The sequence below is a fragment of the Schistocerca serialis genome, chromosome 2 (assembly GCF_023864345.2).
Source record: "Schistocerca serialis cubense isolate TAMUIC-IGC-003099 chromosome 2, iqSchSeri2.2, whole genome shotgun sequence".
Classification (NCBI taxonomy): Eukaryota; Metazoa; Arthropoda; class Insecta; order Orthoptera; family Acrididae; genus Schistocerca; species Schistocerca serialis.
In genome coordinates this window covers 694,012,523-694,032,814 of record NC_064639.1, presented here as the reverse complement: position 1 = coordinate 694,032,814, position 20,292 = coordinate 694,012,523, and the positions used below count along the sequence as shown (strand labels likewise).

The window sequence follows — 20,292 nt, the reverse complement described above, 5'->3', positions numbered from 1 at the left end:
AACCACTGCACCATCTCGGTTGGTGATACCATGGCAAAGTGTGTGAACTGTTGAAACTGAAAGAAATAGTCTACTAGCTAACATCCTCAAACGAACAGAGTGCTGGAGAGGTCATGTCATATGTTAACAGAGGTTCTGCGACATTATGTAAACACAGCACAGATTACGACATTTAGGTTCCATATACAGTAAAATACAACACTGCACAGTGAAAATTGATGCACTCCACATGAAATGTTCTTTGGATGAGGATGCAACATTCTAGGGATATTACACAAATATCTAGCCAGACTGTTGTATAAATCTGATGACTACGTGACAGAACTAAAAGTGTATATGCAAGAGATGCACCAATGTGTGAGTGAACCAAAAGCTCAATGTAATGCAAAGAACAAAAGAGTATTACAATAAAACGAGAAATCCAACGAAATTCTACTTTGGTGATAAAAATATGTCATTTAATGTAAGTGTATGATGAGGCAGATCACAGAAATTAGATACCCAATACCAAGGACTGGACAAAGAACCACAAACAAAGGGACCCAATGCAGTAATAAGCCAATACACAAATACGCAACAGCATCTTTGGCCTCACTTTCCTAACAAAGTTGAATCCACTGGAAGAGACCCATACACTGAGCTAAAGAAATTCCAGTTGTCACTGAGACTGTACTATGTGGAAAGTAAAAATTTATAGTATAACCCAAAAGATAGTAAACTATTTCAATCTACTAAAGCTGTAGGAAACTTTGAGCAAATTCAGTCGAATTTTATACATGAAGACTGGCTTTTCTTAACACGAGTTCAGCAGAAACTGAAGATGGTGAAGACACCCAAAATTGGCACACATGGCGAAGTTGAAAAAAATGACAGTTTAAGTGGACCACTAGCATGACATGAATCACACGTGAAGTAATCATAGTTAAAGCAACTTTAACTAGTTTCAACTGAACAAAAATCTCCATAGTTAAAAGTGAAGAAATTATCATGCAAGGAATCAAAAAAAGTGAGCCAACACTTTGTAGAGCACAAATATGATTGTAAATAATGGTAGTTTGCATCTCTGTAAGTGAACAACTTATACAGCTAAAAGACATCTTTAATTAATTTAGAGTGAGCATATGAATTACTAATACTGGAAATTGTAGACACTCACATGGGTATTTTAGATCGCAACTGACCATTCCAGATCAAATTGTAAAGTATCTAGAACTGATCAAGAATGACATCATGCATGAGAGACTTTCTGTTGCCCTTAGGTGAGACAATGGTTACCAATTTATCAGCATTATCGATTTAGATGTTTTCTTAGGCATAACATCTTAAGCTATGCATTAAACATCCAGCTCGTAGAAGATAACATGTTTAATGTGCACAAAGCGTAAGCATTACCATCACAGGCATACAGAACCAAACAGTTATATTCGTACATCGCAGCTGAAAAGGAGTTACTGCTAATTAATTACGTAAAGCCACTGTAAGCAAAGTCAAGTAGTAAGCAATTACAGTGCAAAACTGTAGGTCAAAATGTTGGAATCTTAACCAAATATTGCTCGCATTCATTTGTGATCACAAAATGTGAGAGACAAGGTGCTGCAAGTAGTCCTAAAGTTCAAAAGCACTGTGTTCAGAAATTAATTGTATTAAATTAAAGTGTGTGAACACCAATGAGTACTAAAAAATGGCTGTCTGTTGTCCTAAAGGACAAAGACAACGGAAGTAAACCTATTGATATTACAGTCTAGGGAAAAGTCATGAGTACACAAGTCTTCCAATCTGGGCAGGTAAACTGAACAAACGCCACCAGTATTGACACTGTGGGTACTTTAACCATGGAAAAAAACTGCTACATATGAAATAATGGAAGAAAGAATATTAGTGAACTTAATCTGGACTTACCAGAACAGAATGTGGTTAGGCCTGTTGGAGATCTAACAGCTTCAGGACAAACTTTATGAACTAAAGAATGAAACTAAGTATCAGGAAAGAAGTTTCTTCAGCAATTACCAGCTAAATAATTTCTCCTTGTAGAGTTACATGGACTCTGGCATAACAATTATATGGTGTCTTTGTAGATACTTTGTTGTCAAGACTGTTTTAAATTTGTGCTCAAGATGATGGGTGACACCTGCTGTGGAGAAAATGTGTGTTAGAAACACTTCAGCAAATCAGTGTCCAAACATGGATGTGGTAAGATATGATTCTATTCAAAGGATGTCAAGAGACAGCGAAGAATAATTTTTGGGAAATCAAGTATGCCTGCTAAATATGTGACACGATGGCACAAGAAGTCAGTGAAGGGCTCAGGATACAGTTTGAGCCCAGGTACCGAGAGGCAACTCTACTCCTCCACTTAACCACTGAAAAAAGCCTCAAAAATACCACATACGGTTGCCAATAAGACAATGAAAATCCCTTTGACATTAAGTCACGTCAGGGACAAGTGTGGTCAAAGGAGGAAGTTTGACAAGGAAGCATGACAAAGGGTCCTCAGAATTGCAGTCAGGGCCAGTCAGAGCAGTCGAGGACGATTTGTAGTTGAGAGATTTGCAGTTCCTGGGTGCTCATGCAGAGGAGTCAGGCAAGAGTCTATCAAGTAGCCTCAGTAAGGAGTTTTAAAGTAGAGACTATGTTCAGTCAATGCCTATCGATCCAGTATAAAAGTCTTGCAGTTGAGATTCAGTAAGCTGGAGAAGACACAGGAGCAGTCCTGCTGCTAAGTTCATATTCGGTCTGGAGGTTGGAGGATGTGATTCCAGTAGGTTGACAGAATGATGAGAGGTTGTCACCACCTCTGTGTTAGAGCTTGGCGATCTTGTGAAGGTGAGATTCTGTTCAGGCAGAAATTCCACTTGTGTGAAGAGTTTCATGAAATAAACACAGAAGAAAACTTTTATTTCTGAAGTTGCAATTCATCTGAGTCACCTTTTATCCTTGTTCATCATCACGGATAGGTAAATTTCAAAGGATTGTAAGTTCATTAAGTGCAAGACTCCTCCTCACTTTTGCAAAATGGTTGAATTCCCTTGCAAAATGGTTGAATTCCCTTTAGTACTCACCCCTGTTGCTCAATCTCCTGCAAAACCCATGCTTGAAATGTGACATTGCTTAATGTGTAGTGTTGCCAACATATAAGATCTTTTTCCTTCATCTACATGAGAGTGATAGACCACAACATTTCATCTCAAGTGTTTGCATGTCACTTGAGCACATTCACCACTATTCTGTAGTCTGTTCCAACAGTTTGTCAGTATCTACTGTGTCGTGAATTTAGTGCACTTATTCCTTTTACACATGATATATTTCTAATTACAAGAGACTAGTTAATAAAGACAGGACTGTGTTAAGCAGTTACATTTTTAGTGTACCACACCTCCGTTGGTAAAAAGGAACCCTTATAAAATTGCTTTCTTGTCTGTCTTTCCGCCTGTGCAACTGTTAAAAACAATTTTTCTCAGGAACAAGTACACACATCAAGTTGAAACTTATGTCACATGTTTAAGGTCTATGGTCGCTTGATGGTGTAAAAAAGTTAAGCATCTAAGTCAATTCCGTCAAAATGTATGGCAATGTGTCACGTACTTGAATACTCGCAAACTCACTCATTAAAATATATAAGGCACTTCCCACTGACTTAGAATAATGAAATTTGGCAAGAAGCAAGTGTCAGAGTATAAGTAAAGGGAAAAAAAATTAGAACATCGCTAATTTGTAATCGTAAATTAAAAGATTCTCAAAAATCTTGGAATTCTTGGGACCCATTTCTTGCCTGTGTCAATGGCAATAACAGATAAAAATCATCGAGATTTTCAATTCCCATGATAAATGAACTGCATATGTACATAATTGAGTTTGTATGGAACCCGCGGAGTGTGAGTCCTACACACATCTGCCCTATTTTCTTTTTAGTTTTACTTCGGTATAGACTGTGGTGACAGCCATATATGGATGATACGCTTACAGGTGCACAACCTCCTTGGAGTGCATTATCCAGACTTATATAACATGAAGGCCTTATATGATGGTCTAAGGCATCAACAAGTATCATAACAGTATAGTTACTTTCAATGTTGGATACCATCATCAGTGATCAGCAGATCTGGAAAGTTATGGAACACTTCTGCACAGTCCTGAAATTATTATTCGTACATAACAGACGGCTGCACTCTACAGTCTATGACTTTTCAAAATTTGTTCTCTGCATCTTATTTCACTCTGTCATACATCTCAGCATATCTAAGAAAACAGTGTCAAGTTGTCAACTTGTGCAAGACACTAATCATGTTTAGTTTAGGAAGAAGACTAGGATTTAAAGAGTCCCACACTGACAAGGTCATTAAGGAGAAAAAACAAGCTTAAGCTAGGAAACAATGAGGAAGGAAATCAGTCAGATACTTGTTTGAGGAAATACGTCAGCATTTAACATTAAATAATTTAGGGGAACTATGGAAAATGTGGATTACTGAACAGAGATTTGGATCTTACTCATCTTGAATATGAGTCCAATATTTAAACACATTTAATTTATTTTAGTTAGTGTTCCACAGATCACACTCACAATGTATGTTATAATGTGGAACTTGTCAATTAAACACAATCTACACACATTTGAAGCATCCAATACATGCAGACTTTGGACAAGTAGAACCTATTTACGATGCCTTTTCTCATGAAGTCATCAGTGTCTAACTGCGTAGCATACAGAGTGTCTTATTTCAATGGGCATTGTCTTCACTTATACAGAATTTGGGGAAGTAATGTTGTTTTACTGCTCAGTTTTGTTAACTGTTTGTTTCCATTAATATATCTGATAGACAGGCTGAATTTCACTGGTATATAACGATTCCTTCAGTGTGAAGCAATTTTCACACATAATGCTTCAGACCATGCTACAAGGAAAATGCAGGTACTTTCCTTTATAAACTTAGTCTTTTGAATCAGAAAGGTATGAACTATGCTACTAAAGCCTTTTCATTATTTTCCAATGGAAAAAAAGATTACATGGGGTTACAAAAATGGTTTTCTCCACAATGTAATTTGAACTGTGTGTGTGTGTGTGTGTGTGTGTGTGTGAGAGAGAGAGAGAGAGAGAGAGAGAGAGAGAGAGAGAGAGAGAGAGAGAGAGAGAGAACAATACTTAACAACTTGTGTGTCTCCACTGTTAATATTGTGTTCTTTTTAACATGAGTTTTAAACAATAAACGACATTCATGAAACTCACATAAATGTGTTATAATATAATACTGTGTATGCAGAGCCAATGAGTAACTACCAAACTACAATAAATACATTTAATGGTATTAAATGTCTTTTTAACATAAATTATCACAGTTTGAGATTATTTCAGTCTATCTTTCCCATGACAGTAGTTTTGGTCAACATCAATATAAAAAAATTAAAGCTATAAAATCTAATCATGAAAGTCAACAATGGAAATTAATGAATATAAATGTTTTCATTTATGACATTCACGTTAAAGTCTATCACTGACAGAATAATCTTCTGCAACAGTTAGAGTAGCCAAATTATCATTAACTTTGTACTTTACTGTCCTTTCCTGACTCTAACATTACATACAATATGAAGTTGGTTGTAATGTATTCATTGTTTCTTTGGCCCTACCCACCACAGTTTTAGACTGTTTTCACTTTTTGTTTTGACTTTTGTAATATGGCAGTCTGAATCATATTCTGTAGGAGACTGATCTGTATCTGAACTGCTGTCAGAAAAGAGATCCTCAAAATGCCTCTGCCCTGAGCAAGTTGCAAGAACTGGGTACTGCTTATGTATGCTGTAAGAAAGAACAAAATGTATTAATCTTTTGATGACCATTATTAAATGTATTTAAATTAATATGAAATTATTTGAAAGTACTTGACATTTAATGCTGATGCCAATAACAAAAAATTACTTGAATAATTCAGAGTGTGTAAACACAGCAGTACTACAGAACAGTTCTTTTTCCACGGTGTGCTGATTTCTCTCGCCACTGAAGTTGGCTGACAATGTCGTACAAAAACTGGTTACAACCTTTTAATATTCTGTGGTAAAGATCGTAATTCACCAGTAAAATTTTAATAAATAATTTTCTTTTCTCTTACATCAACTGCTAACATGGTACTGTTCTCTTTTTCTGAGTTCAACACTCCTTAACATTATGAATATGGTGGGATTGCTTTCCAACCCATCTCTTGTGTCAATCCCACCACAGTGGGAGTAACTGTCAGTGCTGTAAATGTGTACAACCCTTTTTACTCTCTTTCTTTTTGTATGTTAGGCACATTCTGTATCATGAGCAGGAATGTGTACAACAGCTCTTTTCTTTTACTTTTTTTTACATAAAACACACCCTGTATCAAGAGTGTGAAGAGATGCAAGAAAAATAAATAAATGCTGTTATTTAACATCACATTATAATTTTATTTTAGTTCAATATTATTCAGGGGAGCTCGAACAATGAAAATGACAAAAAAACAATTTTTTTTCATTATCAAATTATTTGGAGTTTTCTGAATAAAACAAATCAAGTTCCACCCTTCTAAGTGTGTTTTTTATCACTGCAAAGTTGAAGCGCCGCGTAAACGATTGTAGCGACTTGGTGTGTCACCTCTGACAGCACCACTCGCTGGCTGCAAGCAGGGTATCTTTACAGAATTAGACAGTGTTTTGTTTTTAAACATTGTATGGCATTATCCCTGTGACAAGTGACTATTTACATAGGCAAACATAAACGCTATACCGTGTGTGTTGACTTGTGGAGTTTGCTTTGTGTTGTTTAGCTGTTCAATTTTGCGAATTTGACGAATTTTGCTCGTACCTGTTTTACGTATTTGGTTTGTGGATATCAATATGCCCCGTTTCACCAATCGAGTGTTTAAGAAAAGGCACAGTGATTGGAAGAAGAAATCTTTTGTTGTTTTGAAGGGAGATGCTGCTCAGACTGCTTCACCTACTACTCCAAAATAATGTGATAGAACTTATTCCAGCAAGAAACTTTGTGACAGCAAAGAAAAATTTGAAACCTATGAAAGTTACAGTAATGATGTGAATGAAATAATTAACATTTCCTTGCCCTCTAATATTTTGAAACATTCCGTACTGTGCCAAGTTTGCATAGAAAGAGGACTGGAATTGAAAATAACTTCACACACTGGTTTGGCATGTAAAATGTTATTGAAGTGTAATAAATGTGCTGCAGAAGTTTCGTTTTCTTATTCTAACAGCATTCCTCACAGTGGTAATAGTGGAAAGAAGGTGTGTGATATAAATGTTAGGTATGATAATGTTAGGTTAGTGTATGGCTAGCATTGCATTGGCAAGGGACAATGTTATGTGGAATTATGAACTTTCCAAAACCACAAACTAAGTTTGGATTTTATAATGAATTGGTGGGATTTTCTGCTGAAGATATTGCTCAAGCAACAATGAAGAATGCAGTTGAAGAAGCTGTGACAGATAATGGGAATTGTAGAGATTTAACTGTTGCTTTAGATGGATCGTGGCAACATAGAGGTCATAAATCTCTAAATGGAGTTGTGACAGCTACCAGTGGAGACAGTTGCAAAGTAATTGATGTTGCTATTCTCTCAAAGCATTGTAAATGTAGGGCAATACCAAGGACGAACATAGTGAAAGTTGTGAAGCAAATTTTCATGGCACGAGTGGAGCGATGGAAGTAGAGGGAGTGAAAGCAATTTTTTCCAGATCACAGGAGTGGTATAATGTATGATACACAAACTATCTATGAGATGGTGATTCTAAGGGATATAAAGCTGTAGGGGAACTCAAATCTTATGGCAATGAAATTCACATTAAAAAACAGGAGTGCATTGGCCCTGTGCAGACGCGCATGGGGGCTCACTTGCACAAACTAAAACAGTCATTAGGATACCAGAAGCTTAGTGATGGTAAGAGCCTTGGAGGAAGAGGAAGATTGACAGATGAAGCAACTGATAGATTGCAGAGGTATTATGGGTGTACAATTAGGCAAAATACATGAGGAGAACAGTATGGGCATTATTTTTTCATACTGCATCAACAAATGAGCACCCACAACATGCACTGTGCCCCACAGGTGATGACTCATGGTGTAAGTACCAATCAGGAAAGGAATATGCCCATAAAAATAGTTTTCCAAATGCTGTAATTGATGTAATTAAGCCAATATTCAGAGATTTATCATAGCCAAGTTTATTGGAAAAGTGTTTACATGGGAAAACACAAAATCCAAATGAAAGTGTAAATAATTTCATTTGGATTAGGATCCCCAAGACAGTGTTTGTACAGATAAAAACATTGCATTTTGGAGTGTATGATGCAGTGGCAACATACAATGAAGGAAACATTATCAAATGTGATGTTCTGAAACTTTTAGGTTTCCAACCAGGACACAACACCATTTCCACAATGCACCTAATTGAATAAGAAAGTCTAAGAGGTGCAGGAAGAAGAGACAAAAGCCTACAACATGCAGCAAAAGGGAAGAAAAGACCAGTCAAATGGAAACTAACACTGGAAAAAGAAGAGGATGCTGATAATCCATCATATGGGGCAGGAATGTATTAAAAAACTTTGGGAGCCATTTCCCGTAACTTAAAAATTTTCATCTTTGAGGAACATTTTCTCAAAAACTGGTAACAGTATATCAATGAAATTTATACACAATATTGTTTATTTTGTTTCCTTCATTGTTATAACAAATTGTAAAAAAATATTGTATAATTCAAGAGTTATAGAAGAAAAAGTGCAAAATTAGAGAAAAAAATACGCATCTATTTAAAAAAATTGTAAAATAAAAACCAATACATATTTCTTAACATGGCAATATAACTTTGTAGAGAAATATTCACTGAACATATAGTCCAAATTTCAGAACAATATGTTTAATGGTTTTAGAAAAAAATGTTCCTTCTATTTGCTAAAATTAACATGGAGGAGCTGGATCATTCCGGCTCCCCTTAAGGACCCCTCCCCCATGAACCATGGACCGTGCCATTGGTGGGGAGGCTTGCGTGCCTCAGCGATACAGATAGCCATAGCATAGGTGCTACCACAATGGAGGGGTATCCGTGGAGATGCCAGACAAACATGTGGTTCCTGAAGAGGGGCAGCAGTCTTTTCAGTAGTTGCAGGGGCAACAGTTTGGATGATTGACTGACCTGGCCTTGTAACATTAACCAAAGCAGCATTGCTGTGCTGGTACTGTGAATGGCTGAAAGCAAGGGGAAACTCAAGCTGAAATTTTTCCCGAGGGCATTCAGGTTTACTGTAAGATGACGATGGTCCTCTTGGGTAAAATATTCCGGAAGTAAAATAGTCCCCTATTCGGATCTACAGATGCAGACTACTCAGAAAGGTGTCATTATCAGAAGAAACAAAACTGGCATTCCATGGATCGGAGCTTGGAATGTCAGATCCCATAATGGGCAAGTAGGTTAGAGAATTTAAAAAGGGTAATGGATAGGTTAAAGTTAGATAAAGAGGGAATTAGTGAATTTCAGTGGTAGGAGGAACAGGACTTCTGGTCAGGTGAATACAGTGTTATAAATACCAAATCAAATAGGGGTAATGCAGGAGTAGGCTTAATAATGAATAAAAAAATAAAAAAAAAAAAAAACAGGAACGCACATAAGCTACTACAAACAGCATAGTGAACGCATTATTGTAGCCAAATAGACATGAAGCCCACGCCTACCACAGTAATACAAGTTTGTATGCCAACTAGCTCTGCAGATGATGAAGAGACTGAAGAAATGTATGGTGAAATAAAAGAAATTACTCAAACAGTTAAAGGAGACAAAAATTTAATAGTCATGGGGGACTGGAATTCGATAGTAAGTAAAGGAAGAGAAGGAAAAGTAGTAGATGAATATGGACTGGGGGAAAGGAATGAAAGACGAAGCTGCCTGGTAGAATTTTGCACAGAGCATAACTTAATCATAGCTAACACTTGGTTTAAGGATTATGAAAGAACACTGTATATGTGGAAGAGGCCTAGAGACACTGTAAGGTTTCAGATAGATTATATAATGGTAAGACAGAGATTTAGGAAACAGGTTTTAAAATGTAAGACATTTTCAGGGATAGATGTGGACTCTGACCAAAATTTATTGGTTATGAACTGTAGGTTTAAACTGAATAAACTGCAGACAGGTAGGAATTTAAGGAGTTTGGACCTGGATAAACTGAAAGAACCAGACATTGTAGAGAGTTTCAGAGAGAGATTAGGGAACGACTGGCAACAACAGGGGAAATAAATAGAGTAGAAGAAGAATGGGTAGCTTTGAGAGATGAAATAGTGAAGGCAGCAGAGGATCAAGTAGGTAAAAAGATGAGGGCTGGTATAAATCCTTGGTTAACAGAAGAGATATTGAATTTAATTGATGAAAGGAGAAGTTATAAAAGTGCAGTAAATTCAAGCAGGCGAAAATGAGATTGACAGTTAGTGCAAAACTGTTAAGGGGGGATGACTAGGGGACAAATGTAAGGATGTAGAAGCATATATCACAAGGAGTAAGATAGAAACCGTGTACAGAAAAATTAAAGAGACCTTTGGAGAAAAGAGAACCACCTGTACGAGTATCAAGAGCTCAAGTGGAAAACCTGTCTTAAACAAAGAAAGGAAAGCAGAAAGGTGGAACGAGTATATAGACGATCTATACAAGGGCAATGTAGGCTTGAGGGCAATATTATGGAAATGGAAGAGGACGTAGATGAAGATGAGATGGGAGACATGATACTGCATGAAGAATTTGACAGAGCACTGAAAGACATAAGTACAAACAAGGCCTCTGGAATAGACAACATTCTGTTCTGGGAGAGCCAGCCATGACCAAACACTTGCATCTTGTGGGCAAGATGTACGAGACAGCCAAAATACCCTCAGACTTCAAGAAGAATATAATAATTACAATTCCAAAGAAAGCAGGTGTTGACAGGGGTGAAACCAAAAATGGTTGACAAATACTAACATGAATTCTTTACAGATGAATCGAAGCTAGACTAAGGAAAGGCAAACCTATGTTTATAGCATTTGTAGACTTAGCTAAAGCTTTTGACAGTGTTGACTGGAATACTCCCTTTCAAATTCTGAAGGTGGCAGGGGTAAAATACAGGGATCGAAAAGCCATTTACAATTTGTACAGAAACAAGATGGCAGTTATAAGAGTTGGTGGGCACGAAAGGGAAGCAATGGTTGAGAAGGGAGTGAGACAAGGTTGTAACCTATTCCCAATGTTATTCAGTCTGTACACTGAACAGGCGGTAAAGGAAACCAAAGAAAAGTTTGGAGTAGGAATTAAAATCGAGGGAGAAAAAATAAAAACCTTGAGGTTTGCTGATGACATTGTAATTCTGTCAGAGCAGCAAATGACTTGGAAGAACAGCTGCACAGAATGGACAGTGTCTTGAAAGAAGGATATAAGATGAACATCAACAAAAGCAAAACGAGGGTAATGGAATGTAGTCGAATTAAATCAGGTGATGCTAAGGGACAGATTAGAATATGGGATACTTAAAGTAATAGATGACTTTTGCTATCTGTGCAGCAAAATAACTGAGGATGGTCAAAGTAGAGAGGATATAAAATGTAGACTGGCGATGGCAAGGAAAGCATTTCTGAAGAAGAGAAATTTGTTAACATCAAGCATAGATTTAAGTGTCAGGAAGTCTTTGCTGAAAGTATTTGTACTGAGTGTAGCCGGACAACAAACAGTTTAGACAAGAAGGTTATAGAAGATTTTGAAATGTGATGCTATAGAAGAATGCCGAAGATTAGATGGGTAGATCATGTAACTAATGAGGTACTGAATAAAAAAGGAATTTGTGGAGAGAATAGGAGTCTGTAGCACAACTTAACTAAAAGAAGGGATGTGTTAGTAGGACACCTACTGAGGCATCAAGCGGTCACCAATTTAGTACTGGAAGCAAGTGTGGAGGGTAAAAATCATAGAGGGAGACCAAGAGATGAATACACTAAGCAGATTAGAAGGACGTAGGTTCCAGTAGCTACTCAGAAAAGAATAGGCTTGCACAGGATAGAGTAGCATGGAGAGCTGCATCAAACCAGTCTTTGGACTGACAACCACAACAACACAACATTGTTAAGGATGTTATTGTGCTACAAACAAAGTGGAAATTTTTTATGGAGCCCACTCAGTTGTTACAGTATTGCTGTCAAGTCATTATTCAGTAAGATTAAACATAAAGAAGCAATGCACTTGGCACACACAAAGAAACTAAGCACAGTGGCTTCAGTTCAAAGAAGAAGTCAGAAGCTAATTCAAAGAAGTAGTCAGAAGCTTAGTATGATTTTTCATGTTTCTGGATGGTCTGTTATTGCCACAATAAATTGTAATAAAAACGTATTTCAACACATACACAGAACAAATAGCATACTAGAGGATAGTAAACTGAACAATGTTATGCTCACTAGCAGATCTACAAACTAATGGTGTAGGGAAAGACAATCTACTAACGCACAAAGAAATAATGTAAACAATGAGCAGTAGATGCACATACAGATGAACACAACAGAATGTCTTTACAAAACATGTGCATGTAATTTTCTAAGCTGCACCCAAGACTTGCAGTTTCTGATATGAAGGAATTCATTAAAATTCCACTGTTGTGAATTGTAACTTGTAGGCCTACCTGATTTCAAGTAAATGCTGTCAGATATTACCTAGATACAACAAGAAAAAGAACCATCTGAGTCACTCACTATTGGTAGTTTACTGCTGCAATATTGGTTTTGTATCTGAAGATGATATTTCATCAGTTTGGTAACAGTTAAATAAAAAGTACTGTGAGTGACCGAGACAGTATTTTTTATTGTTATTGTTACACTCACAGCACAAGACATGCTCCCTAATAATTCAGTCTCTTGCTTTATCTCTAAAATGAAAGACAGAATATTACCTTAAACCATTAACACAGTCATTGTGTGCCACAAAGGTTTTTAGAGGATGTAGTACAGGATCGCCAAGAGAGGTGTCTGGTGGTCGCTGAATATCCCAAATTTTTACAATACCATTAGTGCCACCTATAAATGTAATAATCTGAAGTTACATATTTCAACTTTATTGTATATACACTCTGTTTTGAAATTTGGAAACTATTAAAATGGTTTCAGAAGATATTATGAAACATGAGGAACTGATCAAGAGTTGTTTAAAAGAACATAAAAAATCACCCATGTAAAATTTCATGAGTGCAAGAAAATAATTTAAAAAGATGGAATTTGGCGTAATGCTGACTAAGAAAAATAGGAAAAAAATGTAGTGCCAAATTTCTTCACAAGTTACCTATGCTCATATAAAAACAGACCAAGATACTATTAGAAATTACCATGTATGGATTGAGAAAATTAACATGATTTCATAAACAAGAATTTTACAGAGCAGTTACTTACCTGACATGACATAACATCCATTAGGGCTGATGTCAAAATATATTCTTTGATTTGTTGTAACTTCTCGCTGGAGAACAAAGAGAACAGTACCAGGATTTCGTAAATCCCAGCAAATTATTTCTGAATCTTTGCGACCACCACTTAGAAGTTTTGTGCCATCTGGTGAGAAGGCAATGTGTGTTACACCACCTTTCTGCCCTTTCAAAAAACAAAGTAACTGTCCATCTGGTTCAGAATACAGACCTAAAACAAAGATTGTTTTCAATACTGTTCCCCATTTCCTCTATTTTAAAAATATAAACTTTTAGTGACATTTATGCAGTAAACATAAGAAATCTATCAAAATCGTTATCCTTCGTTGGGAGCTGTAACTTTGTACAGCAGAGTTATCATAATATACACAAACACAAACAAAAATTTTAAAATATGAAAATCTTAATTTTGTAGTTATTTATTTATTTTTAAGTCATCAGCCTTTTGATTACTTTAATGCTGTTCCATGTTCAATTTCTTTTTAACTTGTGTTTAGTATTTTATTTTGCTATCGCACCCAACATTAGCTACAATCTGTTCAGCATAGTCTAATTTTTGTTTACCCTTACAATTACACTCCCCTCCATCTCTTCTAGCACCAATTTTACCATACTTCAACAGCTGAACCACTAAGCTCTCTCTCCTTCTGGTACAAATTCTCAACAGTGTTCAACCATCATTTATTATTTTTAATACCTCTTCATTTCATTTCATACTTTGTGTGACCATCTAATTTTTAACATTCTGCTACAGAATTGCATTTCAATTACTCCAGTTCCTTCTGGTCCATATTTCTCATGCCTATGTTTTGCTTCAAGACAACATTCTGTTTCCGACAGACACTTTCAAACATTTCTTCCTCAACTTGATATCAATATTTCGTGCCAGGAATACAAAAAAAGCTTTCTTCACCTAGACCAATCACATGCTGATATTTTCCTTGGTTTATTTATTTCATGTTCCGTAGACCCAGTTAGTGAGTCAATCACAAGGATATGGAACATGTCAAATTGTACAGGTTTCAATTTAAACTTACAATAAATACAAGGGCAATTCAATGCCAAATTGTACATAGTTTAAGTAAGACATACTATAAATACAGTAATAGATACAATGTCAGCTAGATAACATAACAACCATTTAACAGAAAAAGGAGTTACAAATAAAGGGTAAAAATAAGAAAATGGTTCAAATGGCTCTGAGCACTATGGGACTCAACTGCTGTGGTCATAAGTCCCCTAGAACTTAGAACTACTTAAACCTAACTAACCTAAGGACATCACACACATCCATGCCCGAGGCAGGATTCAAACCTGCGACCGTAGCGGTCGTGCGGTTCCAGACTGTAGCGCCTTTAACCGCTCGGCCACTTCGGCCGACGGTAAAAATAAGAGCACAAAATTAAATCAGATATTAGGCCTACAAGATTAAATACATGTACAGCCAATCTGTTGTTACAAAAAGTGTGATAATGCTCAAATGCTCAATAAAATCACTTGAACTAGTTCTAGACACAATAAGTTTAGTAATGGTATACATTTTCTTTCAAATATTCATCCACAGTATAAAAAGATTTCTCTGTCAGGTAATCTTTGAGAACTTGTTTCAATTTTGGCAGTTCTGTATGAACACATTTGATACGTAGTGGGAGAGCATTGAACAGCTTAATGCTGGAGTAGTAAACTCCTTTTTGTACCAAGTGAGACGTTTCATTTCGAAATGTAGATTGTTTTTGTTTCTGGTGTTATAGCCATGGAATTTACTGTTGTCTTGGTAGATAGAATAATTTTTGCAAACAAAGGTCAGCAAGGAAAAAATATACTGTGAGGCAGTTGTTAGGATACCTATCTTTCGAAACAAGTGCCTGCAAGAGTGTCTTTGATGGACCCCACACATTATTCTGATTGCTTTTTTTTGGAGGGTGAAAACGTTTTTTGCAAGTGGTTGGTTCCCCCAGAATATGATAGCATATGACATCAATGAGTGGAAGTAGCCAAAGTAGGCAACTTTAATGGTGTCAACTTCAGCCACCAAAGAAATTACCCGCAACGCAAATGTTGCCGAGCTAAGTTTTTTACACAGATGAAGACTGTGAACTGACCAATTACATTTGCTGTCTATATAAGCACCCAGGAATTTTGTATCTTCAACTTTCTGTATTGGTATACATTTTATGTTAATTTCATCGAGATTAATTTGTGATGAATGGAACCTCATATAATGAGTTTTATATGCATTGAGTGAGAGACCATTTGAGGAGAACCAATTTAAGATGTCATTAAAAACAGTATTTGTAGTTTGTTCAAGATTGTGATCTATCAAATCGTCAATTAGAATTGTGGAACCATCAGAGAACAGGGTAAATTTGCTGTTTGTCTCAGAACAAAGAGGAAGATCATTAATGAAGATGAGGAAAAGCAGTGGGCCCAAAACAGAGCCTTGAGGCACACCACACGTTATCGTGCCCCATTCAGACGATGCAGGTTCTCCAGAAGAGCCATTTAGGATTATAGTCTGCTTCCAATCCTTTTGATAAGATTGTAGCCACAAGCCAACAGTACCACCTAAACCACAGTATTCTGCCTTTTTGAAAAGAATTTGGTGGTTTACACAGTCAAAGGCTTTCGTAAGATCACAAAAAATACCCACTGGCGACATTTTTTTGTTAATGGCTTCCAAACCTTGGTTGCTGAAAGAGAATATTGCCTGTTCAGTACAAAGACCAGCACGAAAAACAAACTGATTTTTGCTTAAGATACTGTGGAAGTTGAGATGGTCTACAATTCTCCTGCGCATGAGTTTTTCAAGAATTTTCGAGAAGGTAGTTAATAGGGGATATTGGGCAATAGTTTTTAACATTGTTTTTATCACCTTTTTTAAGGAGAGAAATCACAACAGCCAATTTTAGTCTGTCAGGGACAATCCCTTCTTGTAGGGATGTATTGTATATGTTGCATAAGATGGGACTAAGAAATTTATAACAGCGTTTCAGTATTTTACTAGGAATGTTGTCCACAACAGCAGAATTTTTATTTTTTAATGATCTAATTCCTCTTATGATTTTGCTTACAGTAACTGGAGGTAAAGATAACTGTGGGATTCTGTTGCTAATAGCTTTCTGTAGGAGGGACAATGATTCTTCCATAAAACCATTACAGCCTCTTCTCTGCTGCTCTCAAAAAGAGGTTATTAAATATTTCTGCAACCAACTCAGGTTTCTTTATGATACTGTCCCCTGTTTTAATCTCTACCTGAGACATGTTCCCTGTTTCCCTGCCAGTTTCCCTCTTTAGTACATTCCATATACTTTTAATTTTATTTTCTGAGCTTTCAATTTCTGATTTTACGCACATACTTTTAGATTTATTTATACCCTTCTTGAGAACGCTACAGTAAAGTTTGTAGTGTTGTCGTTTCTTTGGATCATTACAAGTCCTGAGAGAAATGTATAACAACCTCTTTCTTCTACAAGATGTTATTATCCCTGTAGTTGTCCAAGACTTCTTGGCATTGCCTATATGACTATTTCTAACTACTTTTATGGGAAAGATGGACTCAAATAAAGACATGAATTCATTTAAAAATGAACTGTACTTTTTGTTTACATCTGTTTCCCTATAAACTGGGCTCCAATCTATCTCTTTGAGGCTGTCATATAATTTTTTAAGGCCCTCTTCATTTATTATCCTAAAAGATTTCCAAGAATGCTTGGAACTGTTGCACACACTGATGTAATTGATCCTAAGCAATTGACCACCACGATCAGAAAGGCCAATGATTGGATGTACAGTGATCTCATTGCATTTAGACTTATCTATAAATATATTATCAATCACACTTTTACTGTTAACAGTAACCCTAGTTGGAAAATCTACTATTGCTATCAGATTATAAGACTCCATTAAATGTACTAAATCAGTTTTACTATTGCTCCATTTAGGAAATCAACATTAAAGTCACCAGTAATTATCAAGTTCTTGGACTTTGAGTACAGTTTGGATACTAAAGAATCTAAGTGCTTAAGAAATACATTCAAATTCCCTGAGGGAGATCTATACAGTGCTGATCTATACAGTGCTAACACTATAGCCGTGAAGTCATTTACAGTAATCTCAACGCCACATACTTCAATTTGTTGCTCTATACAATGGCTCTTTAAATCTAATGCATTGTAAGATATGTTGTTTTTTACATAAATTACCACTCCACCTTTTTCCATGATGGTTCTAGCATAATGTGCTGCCTGACAGTAACCACTTAGCTGCAACCTTTCAATATCTTTCACATTATGTTCACTAAAACATAATACATCAGTATCTTTTATTCCTTGTGGTTCCTCTAACAGAACAGTAATGTCATTTACTTTATTACCAAGTCCTCCCACATTTTGGTGAAAAATTGTCATTGCTTTGGAATTAGAGACAGATGTAAACTTTTGCCTAAAAAATTATCTGAAGCTACAGAAGCAGTACGTTCATTACTAACAATTTCCTGAAATTGAGTTTGGAACTGAGTCTGACTTGATGGCTGGTGACATTTAAGTGCGATTGGTTCCAACTTTGGGGTACATTTGTGGACTTCTTCCAATATTTTTGTTTTTAAAAGGGTACCTAATGCTTTTTTTCCTGATCTGTTCAGGTGTATACCGTGTCTTGTAAATAATTCTCATCCAAAACTGCTTATATCTACAACACAAGTATTGTTAAAATGCTTACACAACTTTGCTAACTTAAGAGTTCGGTTGTGAGATAGCCTCATTTACACAGGGCTGTGGGATTAAGTCATGTCTCTTTGGAATGTTCACAACAAATACCTTAGAGTGATGAAACGCTGATATTTTCTTCCTGAGCGACTGCCTTCGTTGCAGGCAACATTGTTTGAGCCACCTATTAATATCACACACTCATTTTTTACTTTTTCAGGATCATACCCCACTACAACTTCTTGAAGTTTAGCACCTGGTTTCACCATTCCACAAATATTGGCAGCATTAAAACTGTTTTTCACTATATCAGCAATGCCTCTACCATGACTATCAGCGAAAATGTGAAGACGATTTGTTGATGTCTCACTCACAGCAGACTGGATCACGCCACTGCCACTTTCATTGCTGTTAACTGAACATTGTGGCTTTGGAAGATCAAACCTAACCTTTTTCCGACAGTTTACCAGTACACTCTTCTTACGATTGTTTTCACTTTCTGTCAGACTATTACTAGAACAAAGTACATCAAAATTGTTTACATTCTTGAACCTCGAAACCTTTGCTGTAGATGACGTTTTAGCGCCGAATGTTTGATGCTTGTTGTGTACTACCTTCCATTTTGATGATTCATCAGCGTCATTTTGCGGCAATATATCCATGTTCTGGCGAAAACTTTTGTCCTTCTGTCTGTCTTTCAGCAATGGATACATGTTTCGCTTTGACTTCAGTTCCATATTTTCAGACTTCAGGCTGTTGATTTCTACTCTTAGACTGCTGATTACACATTGTAAACTAGCAATACGTTCACTATACTTTAAGAATTCACTTTTGCACTTTGCACACGAATTTTTAATGACTTCACTGTGACTTTTTTTGGAGTAAAATAGCAGATATCTACACACGCCGCCATACTGTACACTCAAATTTTCTAAAAAGTTACTATTCCTCTATCTGCTACTCTTCATCAGCTTTGTCTTAGCTTTGTCTACCCTTAGCTCACATTCAGCACCACGTATGCAGTCCTTCCCAGAGTAAATTATTGCTTACTTTTAGTCATAAAAGTTGTGTCATCTGGGGAACTTAGCATCAGTAGCTGTTCCACATTTATTCCTCTTTTGAAATTTCCATTCACTCTCCTCATTGTTTGTCTATCTATCTATCTATATACCTATCTAATCTATCTATCTTCTGTCCACACACATATAAACTGGAATCCCCTCTCATTGTTCTCACTGCACATTCGGGTTAACCTCAGAAACTAATGTAGGGATTTTGATGCAGTATTCTCTAATAATACTGATTTATGAGCACAGTTTGTGTGCATAATTTAGAAATATTTTATGCAAATTCCCTGAACTCTGATGAAGTAAATTCCTCAGCCACTGTGAGCATGATACCACTGCCATCTAGCAATACACGGCAGATCTCCTTGGAATTACAATAGCTTGCATAGTGCTCCATACCAATGTTACATAGCAGAGGGTGTTTCATACCAATGTTATATGGTAGACAGTGCTTTGTACCAATGTTACATGGTAGAGAATGCTTTGTACCAATGTTACATAGTGAAGAACATCATCTTCCCTCCATGGATTGCCACCCGAGTTCACGAAGCATCTCCATAATACTCCCATGTTGCAAACCTAATGATAACAAATCTACCAGCCTGACTCTGAATTGCTTCGGCATCTTCCTTTAATCTGACCTGGTGTGGGTCCCAAACACTTGAACAGTACTCAATATTGAGTTGCACCAGTGTCCTATATATGGGGTCTCCTTTACAAATGAACTACACTTTCCCAAAATTCTCCCAATAAACCAAAGTCAACCATTTGCCTTCCCTACTACAATCCTTATATGTTCACTCCATTTCACACTGCTAAAATTTTCTTCAGGGACCTCAAGGGTGAAGGTGAGAATATCTGTTTTGTAGGAAACGATTTAACACCACAGCTCCTCCGGCTTCTCACTCAGTACCAACAAGGTAGCGATCATGGAAAGGGAAAGGGAAAGGGAAAGGGGGGGGGGGGGGGGGGTCCTGTCTTTGGGGCTATCTTTTTTCTCTTCTCGATCTTAGCAATCATTTATACTTTTTCCTTACTTACTTGTCATTTGAGTACCTGTCTATCTTCCCCTCTTTACA

At 36.6% G+C, this 20,292-nt stretch overlaps 1 protein-coding gene across 3 annotated transcripts in view; it reads right to left on the bottom strand.

Moving 5' to 3' along the window:
• Positions 1-5,278: 5,278 nt before the first annotated feature.
• The window catches only part of LOC126457837 (telomerase Cajal body protein 1), a 102,789-nt gene continuing 87,775 nt past the window's right edge, over positions 5,279-20,292 (bottom strand). For all 3 annotated transcript variants that reach the window (XM_050094470.1, XM_050094471.1, XM_050094472.1), the window contains 3 exons: positions 13,412-13,654; positions 12,919-13,042; positions 5,279-5,791 (listed from right to left, as the gene is read on the bottom strand). In XM_050094470.1, the coding sequence (XP_049950427.1) occupies positions 5,602-5,791; positions 12,919-13,042; positions 13,412-13,654 (557 nt within the window). In that variant the 3' untranslated portion in view covers positions 5,279-5,601. The remainder of the gene's footprint in view (positions 5,792-12,918; positions 13,043-13,411; positions 13,655-20,292) is intronic.